The sequence below is a fragment of the Ochotona curzoniae genome, unplaced genomic scaffold (genome assembly GCF_017591425.1).
Source record: "Ochotona curzoniae isolate NIBS_2020 unplaced genomic scaffold, NIBS_Ocur_1.0 contig_908, whole genome shotgun sequence".
Lineage (NCBI taxonomy): Eukaryota > Metazoa > Chordata > Mammalia > Lagomorpha > Ochotonidae > Ochotona > Ochotona curzoniae.
Genome location: NW_024466607.1, coordinates 11,848,054 through 11,876,028, shown reverse-complemented (window position 1 = coordinate 11,876,028; position 27,975 = coordinate 11,848,054). Strand labels below are relative to the sequence as shown.

At 45.0% G+C, this 27,975-nt stretch overlaps 1 protein-coding gene across 1 annotated transcript; it reads left to right on the top strand.

The window, feature by feature from the left end:
* The first annotated feature begins 265 nt into the window (after window positions 1-265).
* On the top strand, window positions 266-10,921 carry LYZL4 (lysozyme like 4). The gene is made up of 5 exons (XM_040994298.1): window positions 266-473; window positions 2,463-2,694; window positions 2,817-2,966; window positions 5,109-5,187; window positions 10,251-10,921. Exons 2-5 carry the CDS (start codon window positions 2,556-2,558, stop codon window positions 10,318-10,320), a joined length of 438 nt encoding a protein of 145 aa, XP_040850232.1. The 5' UTR covers window positions 266-473; window positions 2,463-2,555; the 3' UTR covers window positions 10,321-10,921.
* The last annotated feature ends 17,054 nt before the right edge of the window (window positions 10,922-27,975 follow it).

Here is a 27,975-nt window from a genome sequence, read left to right as displayed (position 1 = left end):
GCAAAGGGAATGGATGTTCCTCCAGAGTCCCCAGAAAGGAGCGCCGTCCTGCTGACCCCCTCCCTCACTTTAGGCAGGGAGACCCATATTTGCCTTCTGGGTGGGTAGTAGACCTGTGAGATGAACAATTTGTACTCTTTTACATGTTATTTTTAATAACATGTTAACACAGCACAAGAAAACTAGTAACGAACAGGATGGCAACACATTCCTCCTTTTTCCAGAGGATTCTGCTGCCTAGCAACTGATGTCATAAAAAAAAAAAGATTCTAGAAGAATAGGTCGTGAAGAAGGCCTTTCAGCTTAGAAGCTCTCAGGTGAAGGAAAACGGTTGATGAAGGAAGTGGTTTCTGGAAAGCCTCAGAAACTGCATTCTATAGAGCAACTTTCCTGCCCCAGAGAAGCTGCATCTGAGCTACTCTTCCTCTCCCCCCAGGAGAACCCCAAGGGCTTCCAGAAGGACAAGTGTGCGAGTATGTGGGTGTAGGGTGGGCAGAACCTGGAACAGATGTAACCATATGCAGCTGTGAGGGCGCTCAGCAAACCCCCCACTGCTCCTTCGGTGGCTGCATGGTAGGGAAGCACAGGTTTTATTGTTCACTCATGTATTCAGCAAAGATTCAGTGAACACTTACTGTGCCAGGTTGTGTTCCAAGGTCCTGGGAATAAAACAGAGAACAAGGCGGACTAGGTTTCTGCTCCCACTGGTGTGGGAGAGAGACAGTAAGCAAGTGAGCAAGTGAATGAACAAGGTCATGGTGGATGCTGACCTATGAAGAAAATAACCATTTCCTGTGATGAGGGCAGTAATCGAGGGGTCCTCCTTGAGTCCACTTGAGCTGAGAGTATGACAAGGAAGAGCGTGCTTTTATGGGGTGATTGGTGACTCCTGTTTCAGATAGGAGGGGGAGCTTTTGGGGGAGGGGGAATCATAAGTGTGCTCAAGTGAGAGTGCCTTGAGACAGGTGAAGGTGTAACAAGGAGTACAAGGTACGGAGTCGGACTGGAGCAGTACTCTGGGTCAGGAAAGATGTTGTCTACCAAGTTGAGGAGGTGGGATCCCATTTACAGCACAGACAATCCACCGTGAATGACATGAGGTGACCCATGCTTTTTTCTGTTTCTTTTTTGAAGGCTTTTCTAGCTACTATGTGGAAAATGGGTTTAGGGCACAAGCAAGGGATATGTAGTGAGGGTTAGGAAACTTCTGCATTGTTCGAGGATGGTGCTATGGCCTTGAATGGTGTCGGGAGAGCGTGCCAGCATGGAATGGGCTCGGGAAGAGCAGACAGGGCTGCCTGATGGAGGCCCCAGTGTGTGTTTTGTTTGATGAAGCCCAGGAAGCAGACATGACCTGAGAGGCATATTGGCTTTTTTTGGAGACGTAAACATGGAATTTTCTTGCACGGATTGAAATGTAGCAATTAAGGGCATGGGTACAGACAGAGCTCAGAAAAACTGTCCATGGGAGAATCTTGTGCTTCATGTACTCAATTCATTTTGTTCTTCAGATAAAATTAGGCGAGTTCTATTTATATGCTCCATCTTCTAGTTCATTCCCTCAGCTGTTCCCAGCAGTTGAGATTGGGCTCGGCTGAAGTCAGCACCCTAGAACTCAACCCAGGTCTCCCAGGCGGGTGGCAGGGCTTAAGTACTCGAGTCATAATCTGCTGCTTCTTAGGGCATATATTAACAGGAAGATGGGTTGGGAGCTGAGCTGGGACTCAAACCCAGAGACTCAGAGTTGGGACACGGGCATCCCAAACAGGGCCTTCGCTGTGGTGCCAAGTGCCTGCCCTGACATTTGTTATAAGGAAAACAAAGTAGAAGGACCATGATGTCAAGGGACTCATTTGCTGTGGCTCAAGGGGAAGGCCAGGGCTGGATCTGACCTTGGCTTCTGACATGGACAGCAAGGAAGAATTCACTGGGGTTCAGTTTGCAGAAAATTAGGGGACATGACACTATGAAGAGTAAAGAGCCCAGTTAGGGATCTATTCCAGAGTCAGCGGCGGCGGCAAGGGGACTCATTCAGTCTGACTGCTGTGACTGGGCTCCGCTGGAGGGACCTAGATGAATGTCTTCTTCCTCTTCATCGTTTTCTCCAATGTATTTACTGAGTACATTCTACTTTCCACAATAAAGCGGGGAGAAAGGGCTTATATCTCTGTATCTAATGTCTATGAGAAAGGAGGGAGATACAGATCAAGAAACCAGTGGATTTTGCTAGAAGGGAAAAGAATTGAGTAAGGGCACCTTCAAGAGAGCAGTTCCCTTCGAAAGTAGGAGGTGGAGATGGGGAGGAGAGGAGGAGTTTCAGGTACCGCCCGGGAGTTGTTGTGACTTGAAGCAGAGCTATGGGATGGGAAGAAGAATCAGGGTTAAGCCAGGTGACACTGCCGTTGCTTGTGACACACTGCGTTGCTCACCTCCAGCCATACCAGGTGCTTTCCTTCCCACAGAGCCCCTAGTCCCTGTGATCTTGGAAGGAGTCCTCAGTGGCTCTGCCCACTCACTGGCCACACTTGCCCTGAGTTGGCACGAACCTGTGGACCATGAAGATGTCTCTGGTGCTCTATTTTCTTGGCTTCCTGGTGGCGCCAAGTGCCGCTTACGTCTTGGGCCGTTGCACAGTGGCAAAGAAGCTCCGGGAGGGAGGCCTGAATTATTTTGAGGGCTACAGCCTTGAGAACTGTGAGTAGCAGCCCACCTCTCCTGCAACTCTTCCTCCCCCTGCCACCCTCCCCTCCCCCCTCTCCCAGTCAGCTCCAACTCCAGCTCTCCATGGAGTCACACAACTTCCCATTCCATCTTAGGGGTGTGCCTGGCTTACTTTGAGAGCAAATTCAATCCCACGGCTGTCTATGAGAACTCACCTGGTGGCTACACAGGCTTTGGCCTCTTTCAGATTCGCAACGATGCCTGGTGTGACCACGGCAAGAACCTCTGTCACATGTCATGCTCTGGTAGGTCCCTTCCTTCTGAGCCATGTTGGGGCACCGGCACCTGATGGCCACAGGTGTACATGTTTGGAGGGAGAGGAGGAAGTCCTGGCAGGGGCTGGCCTGAGCTGTATTTAACATGTGGTTCTGGGGAGCAGGGACTGTTTGTGAGGACTGGCACACCTTCCCCGTGGCAGGAAGGGTGGGGAACAGAAATAGCACATGCGTTGAGGGCACACAGAGTCTTGGTTCTACCTTCTTGCAAGTTGTTTGATTTGAACTTCAACTTTTTTTCTTTAAGTATTTTATTTATTTGAAAGGCAGAGAGAGAGAAAGGAGAGGAAGAGAGAGGGACTTTTCCATCTGCTGGTTCATTCTCCAGATGGAGGCAGTGGCCAGTGCTGGGCCAGGCCAAAGCCAGTAGCCAGGCAGGTCTTCCATGTGGATGCAAGGCCCAAGTGCTTGGACCATCCTCCACTACGTTTCCAGGCCTATTAATAGGGAACTAGAGCTGAAGTGAAGCAATCAGAACCCAAACTGGTGACCATATGGGATGCTGGCATTTTGGCCAGCAGCTTTATCCACAGTGCCACAATGCCAACCCCTTCAGCCTCAGTTTTCTTATTTGCAAAATGGAGATAATAATAGTGCCCACACTTCCCAGGCTTCATTACAGGGTATGTAATATGCCGAGCAGTGTCTGGTGTTCTGCTTGGTGCTTAAGAAATACCACTAGCCTTGGTTTAAAGCATTTTCAAGAGAAAGAGGGTGTGTGTTTAGATCAGTTTGTATAACTCTGTTAGCTTTCCACCACTGTAATGAAATACCAGAGGAAACTATGTGTAAACAGGAAAAGTATCTTTGAATCATAATTTTGAAAGCTGAAAGCCCAAGATTTCATGGCCCCACAGAATGGCCTCTGATGAGGGCAGATGATAATGGCAGGAGCTTCTGTGGGCACAATGGGTTACATTGGCAGTGGGTAGCAGACAGAGACAGGGAGAGGCTGGGGACCCACAGTTCTCTTCATGGGCCTGGCCCCAGAGACCCAAGGCTCCAGCTCTGAGTGGCTCCGTCATGTCTCAATACCACCATTTTGCAGAAAGACCTCTATCACACATGACAGCCACAGCAGTAACAAATAAGTACTGGATCACTTTATTCAGAGTAGAGGAGCTCGTGTCTTGCATGAAGTGGTCAGTGGCAGATTCAGATTGGGAGAGGGGCAAGGGCAAGGTTCAGGAAGAGGAGCTGCTTGCGCTCTGTCAGCAGTGGGCGTCACAAGTGGGGTAGACACCAGCTCTGTCCCCTACATGGTACAGTCCTGCCAGAAGGCGGTGGGAAGTAAGGTTACAGGAGTGGGAAGACATATTGAGACATGACTGGCTTTTAGCCAAAGTTGTAAAATTCTGTTTTACAGGAATTCTAAAGGTCCTTGGAAATAGCAATTTAAGGAAAACAATGTGACTAGATGAGGGGAAGAGGAGATCCTTGTGTGGGTAGGAAGGGGTGGAGGATGCCATAGGAAATCCACCTGAGAGGTCTTGGTTTCCACATTTCGGGGAAGGAATGGAAAGTCGCATGTGTAGTGTAGATGTGGTTCCTCATTTGTACTCCTGTGCTGTTCCCCGTGCTGCTCCCCTCCCTGTGTCTGGCTCAGTTTTCCTCAGTTGCCTGTCTTTGTCTACTCCCTCACATCTCACTTGGTCCAGTACCCTTTCAAGTCTGGAGTAGGTGCTCCCATCAAGTGCTCGCTCGCAGAGTTGCATTCTCCCATCCTTGCAGGTGTCCATTGTGTTGTGAGTGTCCACGCAGCTCTGCTGCCTTCCAGACTGCTGGGTCTCAGCTCTGCCATTAGATCCTCCGCTGCATCTTAACATTGCCTAGCACAGAAGAGTCACACACACACACACACACACACACACACACACACACACACACACACAATTAATGGGATGATTTTGATAAGAATTCCTCACACAAAAAGAGATAACTACACCTTGTTGCCTGTTAACGTTGTCTGAGAAAAATCTAGGCCCAGATCCTTATGGAATCCTGCTAGTCATGAAGACTCAGACCCCTAACCCCCATCCCTACCCTGCCACCAGCATCTCTCTGACTCAGCCCAGTGGTGTGGTTGATGGTTTTGTTTTATTTTCTCCACAGAGGCCCTGAATCCGAATTTAAAGAAGACAATTGAATGTGTCAAGATAATTGTCAAAGGAAAGGAAGGGATGGGAGCATGGTAAGTGATCATCTTCATGTTGCTTGTGTTCATGACCCCTTTGGCTTCGGTCTTAATCTTGGTCTCTGTGTCTGCAATCGCTGACTCACAGGCTCCGACTGCCAAGGTCGAGATGCAGAGCGCCACTGAGTTCTGCAGTCTCTAGGCTGCAGAGCAAAGGAGGCTGCTTGAGCGTGATGCCTTTTTTTATTTCACAGTCTTATAACCTGTTAGGATGAACATCCTTGTGACATATCTCTGTATATGTCTCTGAATATTTGAAGTGTTTTGAATACTTCTAAGGTTCCTGATGCATATTGTGGAATAATTCTCTTGCAAGTTGGTGCTGATATCTGTTTCTGTAAAGTCAGCAAAATGCCTGTTCACTAACCCGTCCCCAATCACAAAACCATCACCATTTGAAAAGGAGTTCTGGTCTTCTTTCGCCTTTTATGATCAATCCCATGTTTGGTATATATTGATATTCTTTTATGATTTTTTTTCCTGTGTCTCTGTCCTTTGCCTGTTTTTCTGTTCAAGTCATCACACTGGTTTGAAAGAGCCCATTGGTAAATAATAACTGTTACCTGTTTATTGCAAAAAATAACTGCAACTCTGATACCCTCTTTAATCAGATCTGTGCTTAAAAAGCCCCCAGTTCGCAAGTTACTGGGCTTGTTTGTGTTGTTTTGTATAACAGTGATCCAGTCTTTCTCACTCTTGGACGTATCCAACATTATCCCATTTTATTTATTCATTCCTCTGTTGGTGGGCATCTGGGTAATTTCTGTGTTTTTGGTACTGTCATGGTCAGCCTCTGCTTACCTTTCGTAATTATATAAACAGATTTTCTTTGGTAATGCCAAGAAGTAACACTGGTGGACAGCAGATGTTTTCAGATCATTGTTACAGTGTGCTAAACAGCTTCTAAGATGTTCCAAGCCCGTTTCTCTTTCCACTAGAAGTTACGGGTCTCAGCTAATTCCCTATTCTCACCAGTGCATTCTGGGTTCTAGTTTATGGCTGTGTAGTGGTATTATGGTTTTACTTGGCACTTTTCTGATAAATAATGAGATTGAATACTTTTTCAAATACTCGTAGGCCATTTGGATGGCTTTTCCCATGAAGCGATGAGAAATTTTGGAGATCTTCCTCTTGTGTTTTTCATATAAATTTAAAGGAGCTATTTAGATAGTCAGGATAACAGTTTTTGTTGGGTCTGTGTGCCAGCATAAATAGCTCCTTTCGATATGGGTTTTTTTTTTTTGTCTTTTTCAGGGTGCCTTGATAATGGAAGTCCTTAATCCAAATGCAGTCGAGTTTATTGTTACTTTCCCAATATAGTTTTTCAAAAACAAATATTTGCCTATTCATAGTTGCTAATCATATTCTCCTTGTTTTCTAAAGGCTATCCTGTCTTACCTTTCACCTTTGCTCTGTCATATCTGGTTTTTTTTTTTTTTTTTTGCTTTTCTTGCTTTCTTGCTTTGTTGGAAATTGCCAGTAAATTTTGAAGACAAGTGATGATAGTGGCATCCTTGTCTCAGTCCCACACTAATGTGTGAGAAGTTGAATTCTTTATCATGACGTAGGATATTTTCTGAGATAATCAGATTGGTTACTCCTTTCCATTTCCAGTTGAGTCAAAGTTTTTTATTTTTCAGTCATAAGTGTAAATTGAATTTGGGTTGTTGCGTTTTTAGTTTCTTTGCAATTTGTTAGCATATCCACCTTCATTTAAAAATAAAAAACTTGGATCATCTGTTTCCAGCCATTTTGGTGGTAGCCGAGGGTGTCAGTTTTGTGACATCATTTCTGACTCTGCAATATGCTACTTTCAGAAGACTCCGTGCCTTCTCCTTGGAAGGTTTCTTCCTGGCTATTGTATTAGTGTCATCCTCTTTTCCCTCCCTTCCCCAGGTTCTGTAATTTCCAAATAGATTTTTTTTTTAATGACTTCTTTTCTTCAAATATTTATCCGGAGATAGATTGGTGTGAACATCTCTTGTCTTGATTTCCAATCTAGAGATTGTGCTGATCCCAGCATCTGGTTCTTTCTGAGTCAACAGAACACGTGGAAACCTTTCTTGGCTTGTGCGGTTGCCACCCCCTTGTACACGTCTATTATGGCAGTCTATGATATGCAGTGGGCACTGTTCCACCACCAACTGCCACCTTTTCCTGACTTTTTCTTCCTGTTCCATATCTCATCGTCACCAGCCTGGTAGCTTCTGGATATTGTCACCTCCAGTTGCATTTAAAAACACTGTATTTCCTTCCTTTCTCATGTTTTCATATCCCTAAAAACAGAGTTTATCTTGCAATTCATGTATCATCATCCCGAAGTTATTACATCATGGATGCATCTAACAACACAAAACATCATCTTACAATAGAGGGAATCTTCTGATAGTAGCTACAGTGCCTTGGCTGTCTTAGTATGTAGTATTTGTATGTTTCCATCCCCAGTGTTTAATCCTCAGAAATCCCTCTGTAGTCCTTTACGAAATGTCCTTATAAAACAAGGAAGCTGAAGCAGAAAGATTGACCAAACTGTGGACACAGTGGTAGGCTCACTCCCTGATCTATACTTTTCTAAGCCTCAGCTTTCCTTGGGGTCCTCAAGGAGATTGATGTCCGTGGGTACTGGAGGCCAGTCCTGTGGTCAGGTAGAGGACAGCTAGAGGACGGCAGCTCAGACACCCTCGGGTCTAGACTTAGTGTCTCTAAGAAGGGTCAGACATGCACATGAACTCATTTCCCTAGGGGAAGCTGCCACGCTGCCCCCTCAGCCTGAGGCCTGGGTGCTGTAGGTGGGGCAACTTTTGCCAGAGCTTGGCCGTGGAGGGTGTTTGTCTCAGAAGACAGGCCTCATCATTGCTGCTTTTGAAAGGTGTTTCATCCCCCTGTATCGTCAAGGTATTTTGGAAGTAAATTCAGTCAGAAGATTTGGTTTATTTTCCTTGCTTTTATAGCTCTGGCTGGGCACCTGCTAAGTATTGAAAGCCATAGACTTCTATTGTGGGGGGAGCCACTGCTCAGATGCTGCTTACCACATTTCATTTGTAAAAGTATTGATTGTTGTTATTAAAAATGAAAATTAAATTTTGAATGTCTTACACATTTGTTCTCTAACCCTAACCCTAATCCTTCTTCTGCATGTCTTCATAAATATCTTAAAGAACCCTTATATGCCCCTTGCTTTTTCGTGTGTGCTAACAGAATGGGAGGGTCTTGGCTTGGCACCACCTGAGGGTCCCTGCCATGCTGGGATGTCTGGACAGCTCCTCAGTGCCTGCTGGATGTAGGTGACCTGCTGACAAGCATTTGGGCTATTCCCATTAATTTCGCCTTTGCTGCTCTGTTTCAGAAAATTGTACCCTAAGCATCTTTCCTTTGGAGCATTTGCATTCTTTCAAGTGTATCTTTCTGTTTGTCACATTTTAGAGTTGGAGTCACTGCTGAGTTACCACTCAGAGAAAGATCCTTAGCTCATTTTTTTCTTGGGATGATAATGCTTTGTTCTCATTGATTTTCTGTGTTCTTGGTTTATCAGGCCTTTGTCCATCCTGTCTGTGCTATTGATATTTTGACTTTGCCTGAGTGTCTCTATCCTACAAAAGTTGTTCAGTTTCACAAAATCCGATCCTCTCAATCTTTTGTTCTGTGGCTTCTGGTTTTTTATATGGAATATTCTTTGTAGAACATTTTTCCATACTCCAAGATTATAAATAATTGGGCCATGTTTTCCTCTGTATTAAAACAGTGCTGGCACAAAAATAAACCTTGCACTTCATCTCTGTTAAATACATTTAAAACTGGGTATTTGTGAAATCATGTTTTCATGCTTAAGATTGATTTTTTTTTTCTTGCGATTTGTTCTAATATAAAAAGTAAGGGTAGGAAACCGAGTTTTAGATTTCCCAGATGACCAGTTGTGGGTCTCAAGTGCCACTTCACTGACCTGTTCTTCATGATCCATTTTCTGATCTAATAGACTGCATGCGAGAGTACAAGCCCCTCTAATAAGGTGAACTGTCTTCTGAGTGCTCGAAATACCTTTCACACATGGCTTCAGCTTTCCAATTAATTTGAAAGTTTGGCTGACCCTCCAAGATAAATGCTAATGAGCCAGAATCATCTCCATTGGACACCACTCCATGAAGTGGTGCTGGGATGGGCTGGTCAAGGCTCTCTTCATTGCTCAGGTTCTCAGAGTCTGAGAAATGACCTTTTATTCAGCAAATAGGCAGTCCTGTCATATCCATGCTCAGACCAGGGGCTCTGTAGGCCTGGGACAGACAGAAGGGGAGTAAGTCAAGACCCTACCTGCACCCAGGAACCTTTCTGCACCTAGGAACCTTTCTGCCAGGTTTGTCCAAGGGCTACAGAGGGCTTTGGGCTTTCTGTGTGGGCTGCATGGAAACAACCCCTTCTATTGCTTTGGGGTTCTCTTTGTGGGAGACCCAGCGAGGCCTGCTCAGCTGATGGATGAAACCAGTTTAGCAAGATTTCCAATGGCCTGCAGCTGGGCTCCTGACCCCTGGACCCCCGGACTGCAGATGGGTCCAGAAGGGCAGGGGGAGCGGGTTCCCACACAGGTCCCAGGGACTGTGTTGTCACTTCTAAGGGCACCAGGAGGAAAATTTAGAGAAGCTTAGTCTACCCTAGACCTCTGTGGGTGTTCAGGGGGGTCTCCAGGAATTTGGGGAGGCAAGGAGTGTCACAGACGATGCAAAGGTGAAAGGGCCCAGACCCAGGGCTCTGATTTCAGGTTGAGAGCTCACCAAGGGCTCTCCATGCAGTTCTGGACAAAGTCACAGAACTTCTAGGAACCCCTCACCCACTTTCACAAGAACTAATGGTATGGCCTTTCCGGGTTGAGGGAGATGTTCATGATCCATGATCCTCTGAGCAGGGCACGGTAATGGGTGAGGCAAGGGGTAATGTGGGCACAAAGCAGAGGGTGTAGCGGAGACAGTTGCACCAAAGTGTGCAAGAGCTTTGAGTATGGGAGTCCCTGGGCTCTGACTTCCAGCAGTCCCCTCTCATCCATCCTCTCTCCTCGGCCTTCCTCCCGGCAGGCCTAATTGGTCCCGGAACTGCCAGCTCTCTGACACTCTGGGACGCTGGCTGGACGGTTGCAAGATGTAGCCCCAGTGGTCCCACAACGCTCACCAGTAGCTTCCTGGGCATGGAGATGCTGTTCCGTTTGCTGCCTCACCAGTTCCCGTTGATGATCTTACCTCCTGACAACTCCAGATGGGGAAAGACCAAAGTTTGTTTCATCCAGGGATACAGGATGCAGAATAAACCAAGTTGTTATGCAACCTGGGCCAAAGGTCCCCACCTGTGTCATTGTTATGAGTGTCATTATGACCACGAATACTTACCATTATCTGGCTTTATTATGGCTTAATCTCCAATGGAGGATTTGAAGGAAGGAGATGATCTGGAAAAAGAGATGTGTCTGTGAATATTAAGTAAGGGAGAGGAATAAAAGATAGGAGGAGGAGGAGATCCCAGCACCCACAGGTCCTCCTGGGCTCAGGTGTGCCCGGGCTGGGAAGCTCAGGTGGAAGTGAGGAGACTTCGGAACCTCTTTGCATGCTCCAAGTTACTCTTGATCTTTTTACCAAAAGTTAAGTTTCTAAAGATTAAAGTAACACACAGGAGGGTACTTCAAATGTCCATGGAAAATGGAATTACAAGAGAAGTTCATGTCACTAAAAAGCATTGAAATCCATACGTTATTGTTTCATAGCACGAATTTTCTATGCCTGCTTTGAAGATCCCTTATACTCTTCATAGTGAAAAATGTTAAAGCTTTTTGAATTTTAAAATTTGATAGTTTTCAACATTTCCATCTTCACTTCATATGTGCATATTGAATACAGACATATATACTGGGTTTTCTTGAATTAAGGGTTATTAATATCACAAAATGTGTGGTACATGACAATCATGTAGTGAGGGAAGAAAAATATACTGTCACATGTATTGTAAAATTCAGTTACGATTTTAACTATATGTAAGAATTGTTTGACATCTATATGATTTTTTATACCGCATATATATATATATACACACATATACATATGTTTGTACTTCCATATGTAAGGGGAAACATGAATATTTGTTTTTCTGGGTCTGCTTTATTTCATTTAGCATAATAATGTCTAGTTTTATTGAAAATTTCAAAATTTTGTTCTTTATTATGGTTAAATAATCTTTCATCATATATATGTATATGATTTGCATATGATATATGTCCATGTGTGTGAATATATATATTTTTCAAGCCAAAACAAATTTATTTTAGCTCAATGGCTTTTAGTTTTCTTGCTCAGAATGGAATGGCAGATGTCAGATGAGCTTCTTGGACATACCTGAGAGCTCATAGCAGCCTCTGAGAAGTCTGTCTGAAGCCAGGCCACCTGTGAGACCCAGGTCATGATGGGGTTTGGAAAATGTGTCTCCTTAAGCTGTCAGCCCTTGTACAGGAAGCAAAGACCTGAAGTGACATCCAGAGAGCCTCATCATGGTGTTACACATACCTGAAATGAAATTATGGTGCTGGTTAATACTGTGCTGTGTGGGTCGTAATATTTTATTCAACTCTCCTCTTAACAGTTAGACTGTGTGTATTTTTTCACTTTGTAAACCATTCCAAAGTGAGCTATAGTGTCTTTTTTTGCTCCCTTTCATTTTTACATTTTAAAAATTCATAGTGTATTTTTAATGAAGAAAATTAATAGATAATCATAAAGAGAGAATTAAAATTTTCCATCATCTCTCCACTGGGAAGAGACATCTTTATCCTTATTAGGCAGCTGAAGAAACTTTGGCTTTGAGATAAGTAGTAAACTTTCTGTGTGTAACCCCTACTCCATTAGCGTGTGTGTATGTGGGGGGCAGGGGGAAAGGCACACACACATTTCCCTTTCCTTACAAACACCAAGTACTGTTAAATATACAGTTTGGTAGTCCAACATTTGCAGATTTATAGGAATTCCATTTTTACCAGTTGCCCGGTATCCCCTTAGTCAGACAGGCTATAATGTCTATAACCTTTTGTTGTTACACTTACTCATCCAGAGAAAAAATCTGCAGGTGAACTGTGGTCACCTTAAAGGCAAGCAGACTTAAAACAAGTCAGCCCTGCTCTTGGTCGGACGCCTGGCCTTGTATAGAAAGAGGAAGTAAGAAGTCAGAATTTCTCGGGCAACACTACAAGATCAGGAGCGATGGATGAGCTTGAGCAAATGGTTTTGTATCGCTTTCTCTCCCTCTCTCTTGGAGACAAGGACCTTTCGCTCTTTCCCAACCATGTGGCGTGAATCATACAATAAAATTGCTGCTGTCAGTGGCATTTGCTATCGGGATCCATGAGAAGCATCAGAGATTTTGAGAGCTCCTTCTTGATTGAGCAGGGGTCCCCTCCATCTGTTTCCTAGGGTGGACCCAAGGGTGATAATGTGTGTGACCTCTACCCACCCTTAACCCAGACATTATAGTGACAACCTGTAATTGATTAAAACACTATCTGTTCAAGCGCCCAGCCCAGTGGGCTGCTGCCTCCTTCCAGCCCATTACTTCTCCTGTGGCTCATCGTCCTCTAATGGCCATTTATGTCAACATGGGCGGGAGGCTGGAGGACAAAGCAGATGTTAGGGTATTGATTGGAATGGCCTCTGTAGGGCTTCCCAGGATCAGCTCTTGGCTTGATGCCCTCAGACCCAATGGACACTCCCTCTGGGCCTTTTTTTTTTTTTTTTTTAAGATTTATTTATTTTTATTGGAAAGGAAGATTTTACAGAGAGAAGGAGATACAGAGAGAAACAATTTCCATCCTCTGCTTCACTCTCCAACTGGCTGCAATGGCCAAAGCTGAGCCAATCTGAAGCCAGGATCAGGAGCTTTTTTTGGGTCTTCCATGCAGATACAGAGTCCAAAGGGCTTGGGCCATCTTCTGCTTTCCCAGGTCACAGGCAGGGAGCTGAAAGGGAAGTGGAGCATCTGGGACAAGAACTGATGCCCATATATGATCCTGGTGCTTGAAGGGGAAGGATTAGCGAATTGAGTCAGTTGTACCCATCCGCCTGATTTATATAATGATCAAAGCTAGATTAGGAAATCTCGATAACAACAAATCCTGTTATTACTTCTATGAACAGCAGTTACCCTATTAATTCAGTTTTATAAATATTATAAGTAGATATTTATAAGTGATATATAACCTTACAAAATGTTACAATTAGGTAAGAATTATAATTATACAGGGGCACATCAGCAAACTCCTGGAAAGTGAAATTAAAGCATACTGTGTCTTTTCCACTGATTTTTCAAGATTCCTTTATAGTATAGTGTAGTGTTTGATAAGACATTGGTAGTAACTTTTCTGTCCCTTCCATCAGCTGTACAATGGAGTCTATGGCTTATTTTAAAAATAAAAATGTGTTTACTCACTTTACAGGAAGAGTGGCTGAAAGAGAGAAAGGAACAGGCAGAGAAACAGAAAGAGGGATCCTCTGTCTGCTGTCTCACTCCTGAAATGGCTGCAGCAGCTGGGGATGGTCCAGGCTGAAGCAGGAAACTGGAAGTTGACTTGCATCTCCCACATGGGTTTCAGGGGCCTAAGTGCTTGGCCCATCCTCCATGGCCTTCTCAGGGACTTTTAGCAGGAAGCTGGATTAGAAGTGGAGTGTTGAAGGACAGCCCACCAAAAATCAGATCACGATGCCTGAGGACTCTAAGCAGACTTCCTGCTGGGATTGCAGATAAGCCTTGATAGCTGGAGAGGTGTGAGGCATCTTCACCATCTCCCCCTTCCTTTAATGGCTTGAACATATGAGTACATACAAAATTCTGTTAGATTCCTTTTTTAGTTAGATCTGTTTGTTTACTGGTGTTTATTCCTGTAACCCATGTTTACTTATCCAGCAGCTCAGAGGCTGGTGATTGTTCCCCTAATCCCTTGTAGAAGCAGTTTGTGTGCTATTGTTAACTTGTAACTTTTACCAGCCTGCTTCCTTTGCAAAAAAACCTGGCATAAATCCCCCAGAAAAATTCAATAGAATGTGCATTGGTTCATCTCATCTTTGCATCCCCCGTATCCCAAAGTTCTCAATGCGGACATCACACCTCGAGTCCCAATCCCCACTAGAGAGACCCCCAAGAGTGGAGCAGTTGTTACTTGAGCTGGCACTCTAATATGGGATGCAGATTTTTTTTTTTTATTAAGATGTTGCGCTGAAAAAGTGTTAGGCAATAGCTGCTGGACAGTGGGTCATTGTCACTGTCATTGTTATGGTACCCAGTGTAAAGGCTGGGAAACTGAGCGATCTTTCCTAACTGTACAGAAGAAGTCGACAGAGACAGGTATTCATCTAGCAATCAAGATGCCTGCCAATATGGGAGTGAACTAGAGAATGGGAGCTCTCTTTGCTTTCCTCTCTAAAGAGTATGCAGGGGATGATTCATCCTGCTACAAAAGCAACTCACTGACTCACTGTTTTTTTAGTGAATACTTTCCAGCAGGTCTCTGGGGCCCCATGCTATGATCCTAGATCTTTCTAGAAGTCCCATGGAATTTAGTGCTAGAAAAAAATGGGTGAAAGAGCTCAAGGATCAAAAGTTGGTCCTTTCTAGGGTCTATCATGAGAGCTGTGGTGCAAGGAGCCAGGAGGTTGCTTCTGCGTCTGGGATGCCTGGAACTTGCAGATAACTGCTGGCAACTTCCAGAACTGGGCATGGGGAAGCTGCAGTCTGCAGCAGGAACCCTGGCTGTGAGGTCTAGGCCTGCACTTTTTTTTTTTTTTTTTTTTGATGTACACCAGTAATCATCCTTCTGCTGCCTCAGTCTTTCCCACCAGTCTCACTGGTGATGTTTAGGCTTCTGGACTCCCTTTGGTATGGGTACCCAGCCCTCAACCCACAGTAACACTCCCTTAGTTAGTAAGGGATTTGTTTACTTACAAAGACACAGAAAAGACTCTGCAAACTCTAAGGGAGGCCTGACTTCATTTGATTTGTTAAGTTCTGAGTATAGTGAAAAACACTAAAGTTAAAGCAATCTAATTATTTATTTGAATTATTAATTTTCCATTAAGTTATGTAAGTCCATACCATCAAGAGCAAAAATAGGTTTTGCTATGAAGATCACCAACTTCCCCTCTCTCACCTCACTCCCAGAAAGACACATGTTCAGTTCTTCCAAAAGGTGATGCTTTTGGCATTTATTTCCAATTCTCTGAAGAATATGCTCTGATTCATCTAGATTTGTGTGCAATTGGGGGTTGTCTTACAGCAGGAAGATGGAGACTTAATTGTCTTTTGCCCTTTGCCACTTCACACAGGTGTACCCCATCCTTAAATATGATCCAGTTGTAAGTTGAGTTCTGTCAGTGTTTGGCCATGAAGATGGTTTCATTTTTAAAGATTTATTTATTTGGAATTCAGAGTGACACAGAGAGAAACAGAAGCAGAGCAAGAGAAAGAGAGAGAAGGAGAGAGAGAAAGATCTATCATCCATTAGTTACTCCACAGATAGCTACAATAGTTGGGGTCAGGCCAGACCAGGTGAAGCCAACAGCAAGAAGCTGTTGGGGCTACATCCAGCTCTTGTACACGGGTGGCAGAGACCCAGGAACATGGGCCATCTTCCACTGCTTTCCCTGGTATATTAGCCGAGAGCTGGAACAGCTGGAATTTGAACTGTTATCTTGTATGGAATGTGAGTGTCACAGCTGATGGGTTAACCCTGTGTGCCACAACGCCGGACCCTGTAAGGATGTTCTATGCAGCTACACCACAGAGGATTAATCTGTTGCTTTCCTCAACAATGGGTTTGTCTCTTCATGAATCATGGTCTGGTTTTGCTTGTTTGCTTGACTAGTTTCCTACACGTTCATTACTCATTCAACCCTAGACTTCCTTCCAGTTGTCCAGGTCTCGCGTCAAGATGGCCTCATTCATTCAGTTTTCTTTCAGTCCATCTTGAGGGGAAAAGCTCCTTCCTGGTGCCCTGTTGACCGTTTCCGTCCTTACAGATGACTTCACTATTTGCATACACCACCTGTCATTCTGGACTCTTCCTTTACCACCATCACTTTGCCTCCTTCCTGGGTTAACACAACTGACACCTACCTCATCCTTTAGTTCCTTGTATGATTAGAGCAGATTTTCCACAAGCTTTCTTACATAAGACTGTTCTCAAACTTCTTGAGAATTTTCATGTTTCAGATGTCTTTATCCTGCACTCGATTGATACTCAGAATGTGAATTTCTAGATAAAAATATAGTTTTCTTTTAGAACACTGATTGTATTGTTTTTGATGAGTCTGAAGCTATCCTGATTCTGGTTCTTTGTATGAGAAGTATTTTCTTTCTGGCTTTAATATGGGGTCTATTTCCTCTGATATAATGAGATTTTTTTTTCAGCCTGAAAAACTGTTTAGTTCTGTTCTGGTGAATTGTCTTAGATTATTTTGTAGATCACTTCTTTAGTTCTGATTTCTCTATTGTTTCTTTCTGGCATTCCTGATTTCTTGGGTGCTGTGCATCTTCTGTTTGGCACTGATTTATTCAATAGTTTCCATATTCTATCTCCTAGGTTTTCCTCTACTTCCTGGAGCATTTCCTCCATTTCTTTCAAACCTTTCATAGATTCCCTCCCCCCACACACACACTTCTAGTTTTTTTTGTGTGTGTTTTAAAATCTCCTGAGGGCTTTGTTCTCAGAATGTTTCTTTCCTTTGTGTCCCAGCACTTGGTACTTGTTTTGATGTAGGGTTTTTTTTTTTGCTGTTTCTTCCCGAAGCAGAGTCCTTTTCAAGTTTGTTTCTTTCAAGTTATTTCTTTTATTTATGGTCTTTTCCCAGGTGTCTGTTGATCCCTGCTTGTTGGTTTGTATATAAGAGTGAATTTCTAAGAAGCTGCTAGCAAGCTCCAAGGCCACTAGTGGATTGTTCTTGGAGATGGTGGGTTGACTGCAAGGCCATCTGCTCAGTTTCCTTGTGGGCAACACTGGTGTCATTAGGTGTGTTCTCTAAAGCTGGTCATGTCTGCTAGGAAAGTCTTCTGCAGCCTCCTGCCTGGAGTCTGTACAGCTGGCAGCCCCATTCTTAGTGCCAGCTTGGCAAAGTAGTTGAGGAGTGGGCCTGGCCCACTTGGCTTTAAAATTTATAGTTTTTGTTTAAACCTTTGTCCTAAGCTATGCTACACATCCCCACTTCAGAGACCCCTGCCACTGACATATTCAACAAATACTTTGACAGTTTTCTGGAAGAACAGTAAGAGACAGGTGCCTGGCTACATGGGCTGAGGGAGGAACTGGTGCTTACCCACATGCTCAGACAGTTGCTCCTGAGCCTGTGTGGGCTCCAAGGGTTAATTCAGGCTGTACTTGACCTACTGGTGGCCAAAGAGTCAGCTTTCTGGGGGGATCATCTGAGTCAGCTTATGGATTTTCAAAAACTCCTTCCAGCTAAAATAGAGTCAATTGAGAAAAGTGGTTTAGAAGAGGAACCCAAAGCTTCAGAGCATCGAGGTTCTCATTTGAGGCGTGCGCTCCACTCTTGGTGAATAGGGGTTTGTTCACTTGGGGTGAAACCAAATAATTGGCTTCAAGCAAGAATTGCTTTATTTGCCTGTGACATGTGACCGAGGCTGAGGGCTACGTCCCTGGGGAAACTGCTTTGCTAAGAAGCAGTTGGCAAGGGCTTTTACAGCAGTAGTAGGAGGATTCTGCTCTGTAGAAAAGGAGGAGAAGGAACTCCAGCAACCTATGTCTTCATACGTTGTATACTCAGAACCCACTCCAGTGGGCTGTTTGCAGCTGTCCTTAGGCTGGTCGTCTCTGAGCACAACGCAGCTTTCCTGGAACAGTGTGGAAGGCATCATGGCCCCTGTTCCTGGGTCCTCCCTCCCACTTGCCTGACAACTGCTGGTGGTGGGAAACCATGGAAAGCTGATTTTTTTTTGTAGCTACAAAAACTGGACAGATGAGTAATAAGGATACTGGGAAATGAATAGAATGGTTGGAATTATGTAAGAGTTAAATGAGATGCACCCAATGTGTAGTACACACTAAACGGTCAAATGTTAGCTAGAGGATCTCAACAGGAATACTAATTTTTCTTGATGGTTAAATATCAGTATGAGATATAATCACAGAGAGAGTGAGAGCCTGGCAAATGACAGCCTTTCCAAGATACTGTCTTCACTGGAATGATGACTGTCTAGCAAGGATACACCTACACCTCCCACCCCCGTGGTTTTTGGACTGTCTGGTTGTGGGCTAATTTAGTATATTCTGTGATTAAGAAACCCCTTGCTAAAACATTGTTGAGCAGAGGAAGAGGGAAGTGGATCAGCCCATGGGGACACAGCACAGCCTGATCCACAGAGACATGCTCTGCACAGTGACTTCTCTGAGGGAAAAACTTCCTGCACGTGACGTGGAGCAGAGTCCCCGGCACGCAATGGAGACTCCACATGTGTCCTCTGAGGTTACATCTCTTTTCTTACTCTCCTTCACAAATTGGCCTGTTGTGCTTTGCCACAGTTGATGCTTTAAAAGTTTGAAGTGCTTGTAGGAAATCACTGTGACCCCCCAAGGATGTTCCTTGTCAGTCACGGAGCACTGTGGTTTTGAGCCGTGGGTAGTTGGAACAAAGATAAGCGAAGTGGAACCCACTTGGATTCTAATCAAAGTCAGAGACCACGTCTCTTTAGGAGGTTTCTCCTGCAGAGTGTTTCAAAGAATGAATGTAAATAAGAGTCCCTGTGATGGCTTCTTTGGACAAAGGCATATTTACCTCTGTAGATTTTTTTTTTTTTTCAAGATTTAGGGCCAGAAGGAGGGAGGGAAGGAGAGACAGGAAATTATCTCCTATGTACTGGTTCACTCCACAGATGGCTACAATGGCTAGCACTGAGACAGGCCGAAAAGAGGAGCCGTTAGTTTCATCCAGGACTGTACAAACATTTAGGAGGGCCCATCTGCCCATCTGTAGCCATGTTGGATAATTCCAGCTAGAACTGATTGAAAGTTTAAATCACTGTGAAACTTCTGGTTTTTGCTACTCAGAAAAGGATAGGGCTTGTTGGTATATTGGGTGTGACTCTGCATGGTGCACAGAAAAGGAGGCCTGGCTGTGCACAGGAAGTAGGGGGAGCCTGAATGGAGCACCGATCATGCCTCAGGGCTGGGCTGTCATATGGGCTGACTACAACTTTCTCATCACTGGTCTGTTGAGGCTGTCAAAATGCAAATTGCCTGGAGCTGTCAATCAAGGACCACAGTAATTTGGGCTGATGATGCCAGCTCCGGTCCTGTGCCTTGGTACAGCTAGGCCAGGAGTTGTCTAACAGCAGTTCTGCTGGAGCTGTTCGTTGTTGACCCATGCTGTCTTATGGGTCAGCAAGGAACCCCTTTAGCTGCCCACATTCCCATAACACTATCAGAATGACTGCTGGCTCCTAAGTCCTGTGCCTCTGCAAACAGCTCATAAATTTGCTGTGGATGAACCAGGTTGAGTTTTGTCTACACCACATATTCCCCCATCCTTGAGAGACCTGAAGGAGAAGCCCATGTTGGCCATGCTCAGCACATTCTCTGTTCTTGAACCCAGAGATGTGGTCTTTGGGAGCTGGGTCACAGTCTTGCCAGCACACCACAAAGGCAGCCAACAATCCTGCTGCTCCGTTTACAACCCTGCCATCAGTTTCTGTGTTTGTCTCCAGTTTTAGGTTTCACTCTGTGGGATGCAACAGTATGCACCTAATAGATGTCATCTTTGGCTTCAGCCTGGTAGAATGAACCACCTCAATAAATCCAGGAGAACAGAGATTTTTAGAAATCTAGCAAATGATCAAGCCCATGGGCAAACAGTGAGGGTTCATGTGGGTGAGTAGCCGAAGTTAGTAAGGCCTGGATAGGACACGTGTCCTCCGAAGGCTCCCAACTTCCTTCCATGCATTCAGGAGACACACTTATCATTGCAGGGGTCCTGAGTACTTTGGAACGTCGTCTTGCTGCAGCCCTCTGTCCATCTCATTTCCATGACTGATGCAGTTTGGGGGTGCGTTAGCACGGCTGAAATTCTGAAAGATTTATTTGACTCTGTAGTCCTAGATATTGGGGATCATTTTTTTATGAGTCCTCACTGATGCTCTGAGCAATTTAATATGCCATTGTCTAGGCAACTGGATTTTCCTCAATTAGATTTTAAGATTCATACAAGAAGGGACGTTTCCAGCTGCCCTTCCAACAGTGGCACTTCAGGCCATAAGTCCTGATTAAGAACAAAATAAGTGGTGTCTCATAAGGGACTTCAAACTGGATTCTGTTTTGCATCTACTTTCTGCCTCAGCCCTGGCATCTTGTTGGGGCAATTGAGACTGCATGTGGCAAGAGCTCTTGGCCAAAGTGGCATCCAGGTAGTGTTGTACAGAGAATGCCAGGCTCTGCCCCTTAGCCACTTAAGATAGAAAAATTCTGTCTCTCAAGTCCCCAAAGCCATGGGGTACTTGAAGAAACAACCAGCAAAAGATCTGAAAACAAGCCAAAAAGAAATGTTTGTAATTTCAAGCAGGCTGGAGCTTTGCCTCAGCCAGATGAGCACACTGGCTCCCTGGAGGTGACACTGCTCTGCAGCTTGGCATCCCACGGCGGCTCGGTGGAGGCGAACCAGGCAGGCAGGGTTCTTGCTGCCTGATGCTGTGTTGCTGGCTCCCGGATTCCCCTGGGGTGGAGTGCAGCTGGGCTGGCTTCAGCCATGTACAGCCCTTGCCTCTGCATCTTCAGGCTTCCCTGGTTGGCCCACTTGCACAGATCATTCCACCTGCATGGGCATTGCTTCTGCAGCAGACCCAGGGTTAGTGCTGGGATACCAGCACCACTGTGAAGCTGAGCTGCCTCTGATGGCCTGCCTGTCAGGGCACTCTTCCCTCTTTCCTTCCTTGTCACAAATTCTTGGGGGGCCTCTTTGAGTCACTTTGTGTGGATAGAATCCTGATTCTGAGGAGTGGAGGGAGGAGGGAGACGTGTCAGGTGACGCAGATGGAAGAATCAGGTGACAAACAGGATGGGAGCCGTTTTCATGAATACCATCATCATCACTGAGTTACGGAGAGCCATGCTACAATACATCTCAAAGTCATTAGCTCTTTGTATCTTCCCCGACGTCGCATGAGGAAATCCTGGTATGTTTCTCAGTTGGCCAGGCAGCAAATGCAACTTCCTATTTTGTTTTTAGTTGATCACTTTTCATTTGGTCTTTGTAAGGGCATTTAAAAAAAACAATATTCAAGGTCCTTGATTCCATTTGCTGATGTTTCATCTCTCTGGAGATGATGAGGAGGAAGACAGACAGAAGGAAGTAAATGTATTCTTTAATAAGGAGGTATTTGGGCCCGGCGTAATGGCTCAATAGCTAAATCCTCACCTTACAAATGCCAGGATCTTATGTGGACACTGGTTCATATCCCAGCTGCTTCCTGCCTGTGGCCTGGGAAAACAGCAGAGGATGACCCAAAGCCTTGGGCCACTGCACCCGCATGGGAGACCCAGAAAAAGCTGCTGGCTCCAGATGGAAGATTGTTCTCTCTGCCTTTCCATTAGACATATTTTTTTTTTTTTTTAATAAGGAAGATTCTGTGAGCACATTCTTAACCCATGTTCTTGTGCTCATGAGGATAACATGTGCATAAGAATCTTCTTATTAAAGAATGTACTCTCATGAATGTGTTGTTCCTATGCCCTGCCCTGCTCCCTGCCTACCTCTCTGTGTAGTCTTCTATGACTTCCCTGTCTTGTCTCTCCTTTCAGCTTCACCCCCTCCCAGTTTTCCAGCAGGAATCAAGGGCAGATACAGGCTGAAACATCCCTATACCTAGGGAAGCAGCATGAAAGCTAGCCAACCAAAGCACAACACTTCAGAGAATCAGATAATTTGGTCAATCGTTCACTTGAAGATTGGCTCTCCAGGTTGGGGGCAGATTAGCTGTTTGGTCAAGTGACCTGGGCTCATTTTGCAGATGGGAAAGCTGAGGCTGGGAAAACCAAGGTCTCCATAACAAGTGTCCACTGCCCAGTGGTTGGAAATTTCTGTCTGAAGTCTTGCTGGTGTCTTTGTGCCATCCCACAGGAGGTGAGCACAGCCAAGAGGACAAGCTGGAACTCCAAAGGGCTCCTGGTATTTCTCAGGCAGAATTCCTAGGAGCACAGTCTTCATCCATAGAGGGTGGATATTGAGGTGAGGGGATTAGGGAAGGAGGAGGAATGTATTCCCAAGCACCTAAATCCCAAATAGTTACATAGGGCAAGAAGGAAAGGAGATAACCAGAGTAAAGGAATTAGCAAAGTACAATTTACTCTAAGAAAACACACAGTGCCAGGTGTTGCTGTGTGACTCCTGTCCCTCCAGGGGCACAATAGGAACAGGTGGGGACTGTAGTGAACACAAAGGGGAGGTGTTACCAGTGACGCTCATCCTGCAGTTTTTGAAAAACAGCTGGTAACCCTGATGCTGATATCTGACCTCCCAAACTGTAAGCGTAACTTCAAATTAATTGTATCCTGAATCTGATCTATACTTTTGCTGTTCATGGTTGGCATGGAGTTGAGGGTTAGGGACTCTGTTGACAGTGAAAAAGCAGATGAAAAGGTAGAAGAAATAGCCTCAATGCCTGCAAGAGCCATTTTAACAGGAAAAGGAGATCATTTCCAAATATATCACCTGGCACCTGGGTTGCCTAAAGAGCAGCCTTTGAAAGGTGAGCAATGTGGGGCCATGTCCAACCTTTACAACTTGTCTGCTGTGTAACCCTGAGCGAAGCAAAGAGCTTCTCACGTGCGAATTTTTGACTAGTTTCAATGCAATATGGTTTAAAAATGCAAGCTCTCCAGCAGATGGGAAGCTCTCAAGAACTGATGCTCTCTAAAAGGGCGATAATGAGAATGTTCATTAAATCATAACGATAATGATTATTATCAGTTCACACATTTATAAATTCCAGGAAGGCACTAATGGGAGCACAGCTTCTAAAAGTTCTTTTCTTGGGTGACTTTTTTCCCCCTCCAGAGGATGTTGAAACACTTTGGTGTAACTTCCTCAATTTTATTAGACCCACGTTTTGGAAATCAGAAAGCCTAGCTTTTCTCTTTTCTTCTTTTTTCTTCCCACTTTGGTTGTTCAATTGACAACACAGAGAACTCAAGTAAACCACTCACATCCAAACCTGAGGGGATTTCTAGCACTGGATTTATGCAGCTGAAGTCGTCGCTAGTGTTTATATGCTCTGACCCTTGCAGGGGGCTGTGTCTCTGAATTCCTTGGGGAATTCAGCTCCTTTCTCACACACAGGGCCCCTTCATTTCTATCCTTCATCCCCTGCAGGTTGCCCATATTTTACTGTGTTAGCATGGATATCAAGAAAAACCTTTGTCCTGACTCTTGTCCCAAGACCTGCATACAGACAGGCACACCCTGCCCAACACCCATGCCAAGTAAAGCTGAAGAGCTTCTTCCAAATGCTAGATAAAGCTTTCTGTGTGCTACGGGTACCTCTGTGTTTTCAAAAGAGTGAGAACAGCTTGTCAGTTGTCCCAAGGTATCTCAACAATAGGAAGCTAACTTGCCAGCACCCAGAAACACAGGGTGACTGCTGGTTAGTGTTTAGAACCCACACCTCATTCCAGATCCACTCCCCACCCCCTCAGTCCCCCCACAGGGTTGCCTCGTGATTTTGAGGGTTGTTTTATGACCAAATTCTAGCACTCCTTCAGACCTAGAAAGACAAATATGATTTCCACTGATGAGCTGGGGGACCCTCGTGCCAGATGCTGTGGATGGTCCACCCTAACCATTACCAGGCATGAGAACCCTATGACACCCAGCTTCGAGGAGTTATGCCACCCTAAGAAGGCTTTCTCTGGGCTGCTGCCACCCAGCATGCTGGTGCAAGGAAAAAACCATTCTGGGGAGGCCAATCCTCATGCAGTGTCCTTCCTGGATCATGAATCTGAGTTGGACATGAGCAAATAACCCAACTTCCTCGCCTTTCACTTGGGGATAACTCTGATTGGCTGTACCCTGTCTCCCAGAGGTGCCCAGTGGGAGTGAATCCCAACCACTCTCAGAGGTAGCCCACACATCTGAGCACCCTCTGTCACTGCCTTCCTCTCCTGACTCATCTCACCCTCACACTAGTGTTCTTCAGAATCACCTCCCAAATCAACTCCTTGTCTCAGGGTCTGCTACGGGACAGGGGGAGAAATCCACTTAAGAAAGACATAGCTCTCACTAACCACCTGAATGTGTTAGACACAGTGTGAGCTTCACACCAACACTCAAAGTTGAGTGCTGTTCTCACTCCCATTTTAGAGATGAAAAAATAGAGGCCAGCAAATGGTTGAACCAGGATCTAAACTCCAATCTTTCAGGCTCCAAAAGTCTTGTGTATCTTGTCCCATGATATTTGCCTGGTTTCTTCTACTCTGAAGTCCCTCTCCTCTGACTAATCAAGTCTTAGGTACCAGGTAGAAGAGGATTCAGGTGACCAGTGAGTGTGACACCAATTGTCTCCATAAGCAAAGATCAGGGAATTGTAATTCAGGCACTGACTGCACTGAAACAGCTGGCTCCAGCCCTCAGAGGCAGGTAGTGCTATTATTTTAAGAATCCTCCTGGGCATCACCTCGCAGCCTTTGTGGCTATGGAGGTTGGCACAAAAATGGTGATGCCCTTTCCACCAACTGGCTGTGGAGAACAACCCAGGGGGAAAAATCCAGTTTGCAGGGTCTCTAATCTGCTTTACCTTTGTAAGGGATAGAAAATTAACAATCTGGAGGTCTGACTACTACTATATTTTTTCCATTTCTTTTGAGAGAAAATTTTTCATCTGATAATTCACTTCCTTAAATGCCTGCAACATTCAGGGCTGGGAAAGTCCAATGGTAAAAGCCCAGATTTCCCACATGGGTGGTTGGGACCTGATGCTTAAGCCTCTCGGGATGTATATTAGCAGGAAGTTAGATCAGAAGCAGAGGCAGCAGGACTCAAACCAAGCATTCTGACCCAGGATACAGGCATCCCAAGCAGTGTCTTCATCAGGCACCAAATGCCTCTCTGACTTCTAGTTCTCACCTTTCTCTTTGTGATGTACATAGGCCTCACGTTCATGGGTTATGTGGACTGAATCTTTGAGGGAAGCCAACAGGTCCCATCGACCGTAGCAGGCAGCACTGAGTGAATTTTCAAAGTGTTGGTTGCTTCTTTTGGATATTTGCCAATAAAGTTTGGTTGATGATTAATCCTAAATCTAACTTCAGCCTTGTTCCCTGTTTCAGCTGGGAGGGAACACGGGATTGGCTCATCATAATATTTCTGTTTCGTATTTTTGGCCCAAAGTTCTAGAAGGTCATTTGTTTATTCACATAAGCAACACTGCAGATCACACTTCTGTTCCAGGCCCTGAGTTCAGTACTGTAGATACCAAAGTAGGCAACACGAGGCCCTTGAGCCCAAGTGACAGGAAATGCCCTTGGTAAGGAAACAGGGATGAGTCTAATCCGGAAAGACTTGTCTTCTCTCTTCCTATGAGGGATGGATTCTGATACCTCCCCTCTCATAAGGGAATTAAGCACAACAGTTCTGGAGAGGAAGATGAGCACTTGGAATATTCCATTTGCAGGGCAAATTCTCTAAGAGAAAGAGAAGGAAAAACCAAGAGGGCCACGAGGACTGTGTATGTGTGGGGGGTGGGAGATGGGCATTGTTTCTAGGCCAGAGTCCCCCACTTCATGGCAGGAGCAGCTCTGCCAGTGGGACGCTGAGGTTTGGGGGCGGGCAGCCAGCCACAACCCAGCCCTCTCAATGCTCGGCGACTCCAGCTTCTCCCCACTTGTGCCCACTGGTCTGCTCCTGATGGGTGGATGCACAGCCCCTGCAGGTATTCATGACCTACCCAGCCCCTGCAGGCATTCATGACCTACCCAGCCCCTGGCATTGTTTCCCATGCTTCGTCTTGGTTCCAGGTGAGCAAGCTGGACACCTAGGGAGCTATCCGTTTGAGTAAAGCCTTGAATCTCGTGGCTTCCCAGTCAGAAACACTAGGGACGCAAGAGACTTAAGAATTCAAGAGTTGATGAATAGGAGAGTTAGAACAGTCTTTTTGGATCCAAGTTGAAAGCATGTAGCTTCCCCTATCAAGGCTGTGCTTAAAGCTGTTTCCTTACTTGGTTCTGCAGCTGAGCCTCTGGGAGCCTGGAATCCCTCTGGGAGGAGGGCCTTAGCCACCACATCTCATTAGGTGCTGTATGCTCGGCTGCTCTCTAGTTCAAAGATAAAACTTTGGATTCCCACTGGTGATTTTCTTCTCTTGGCTGGGCCGGGGGCTGAGGTTTCCATAAGCACAGCCCTGGTTGCTAGGTGACATCCTCACTCCTGGTTTTCGGAGGCAGCTGAGGGAGAAAAGAACCACTGAGATCTGAAGCTTCCACTTTATAGAGACGAAACAGGAAACCTAAAAGAGGAAGTAAGCCCCCGGATTAATTGGGGAGTTATATAACGGGCAGACAGCGTTCTAACACCCCACCGAGACCAGTGAAATACATGGAAATGCATTTTTCAAAATAGGATAAAAGTAGGAACTTGAAATGGCAAATATAGTTGGCTCTTTTGATTGGGAGAGGAAATTTCTAATTACATAGCTTTTCTGAGCTCCATCAATCAGATGGGAGCTTTCATTAGCCTCTGCGTCATTAGTGGAACTTATTAAAACAATTAGATCCGAAGAGAACTGCAGCCATCAGCACTTGTGACAGCTGCTTCGGGGATTTAAACTTTTCATTAAAATTTGGAAGGAGGCTGTGCAAATCAATAAGAAATAGATGAACATTGCAAGGGTAAGCGAGCTAAGATTGTGAGGAAGTAATTCACAAGAAGAACCACTAATGAAATAATCTCCAGACTCATTAACAAGCGAACAAATACATTAAAATGATAGAACATGTTTTTAAAAATCTATTTAATAGCATGTTTTTTTTTTTTTAATCATACCCAGAATGGGTAGAGATGTACAGTGAATTTACTGTTTGAAATGCAGTTAGGAAAGCCTTTTGCAGAAAGCATCGTGGCAACAGGTGGAAGGTTGTAAATGTGTGCCTCCGCTGCTATAAATGCGGTGCTTTTCTTGAATCAAGGTCTTCAGGCAGCAGCATCATAAGGAGAGAAATTTGGAAGGTTAGCGAAGGAAAAACATACAACACCATGTACAAGTGGTCTCAAGACTGTGAAAGGAAACTGCAGGTTAGACCTGTGGACATCCACTGTGAGTCCAAGTTTTGTGAAATAATGAAGAATGTGGCACAGACCTCCACAGAACAGTGCCAGCCAGACCTTCCCAAGTGTACTCAGTCTCCGTCATTCTTTCACAGGGCCCCTCGGCATTCCCTGGCCATGAACACTCAACATTAAAGCTTATTGAATAACTGGGCCCAAACAACTTTGTGCTGCATCTGATAGATGTTGCTTGTGTTTTAAGAGTAAAATGTTAGGGTAAAATGTTATTGTTGGGCAGTATGAGATTCCTTTGTGCTGAAAAACTGCTACTTTCCCAGGCCAGGAGGTGCCTGGACTTTAGGAGGATTCCACTTTAGTGATAAATCTGTTCTTTGCTGTGCTGCAACTTTGTAAACCCAAGTACAGGAAGAAAAGGGCACAATTCTTCTCTGGTCCCAGGAACAGGAGGAAGATAAGGGTGTGAGAATAGGATGAGCCATACAGGTAACGAGTATGAGAA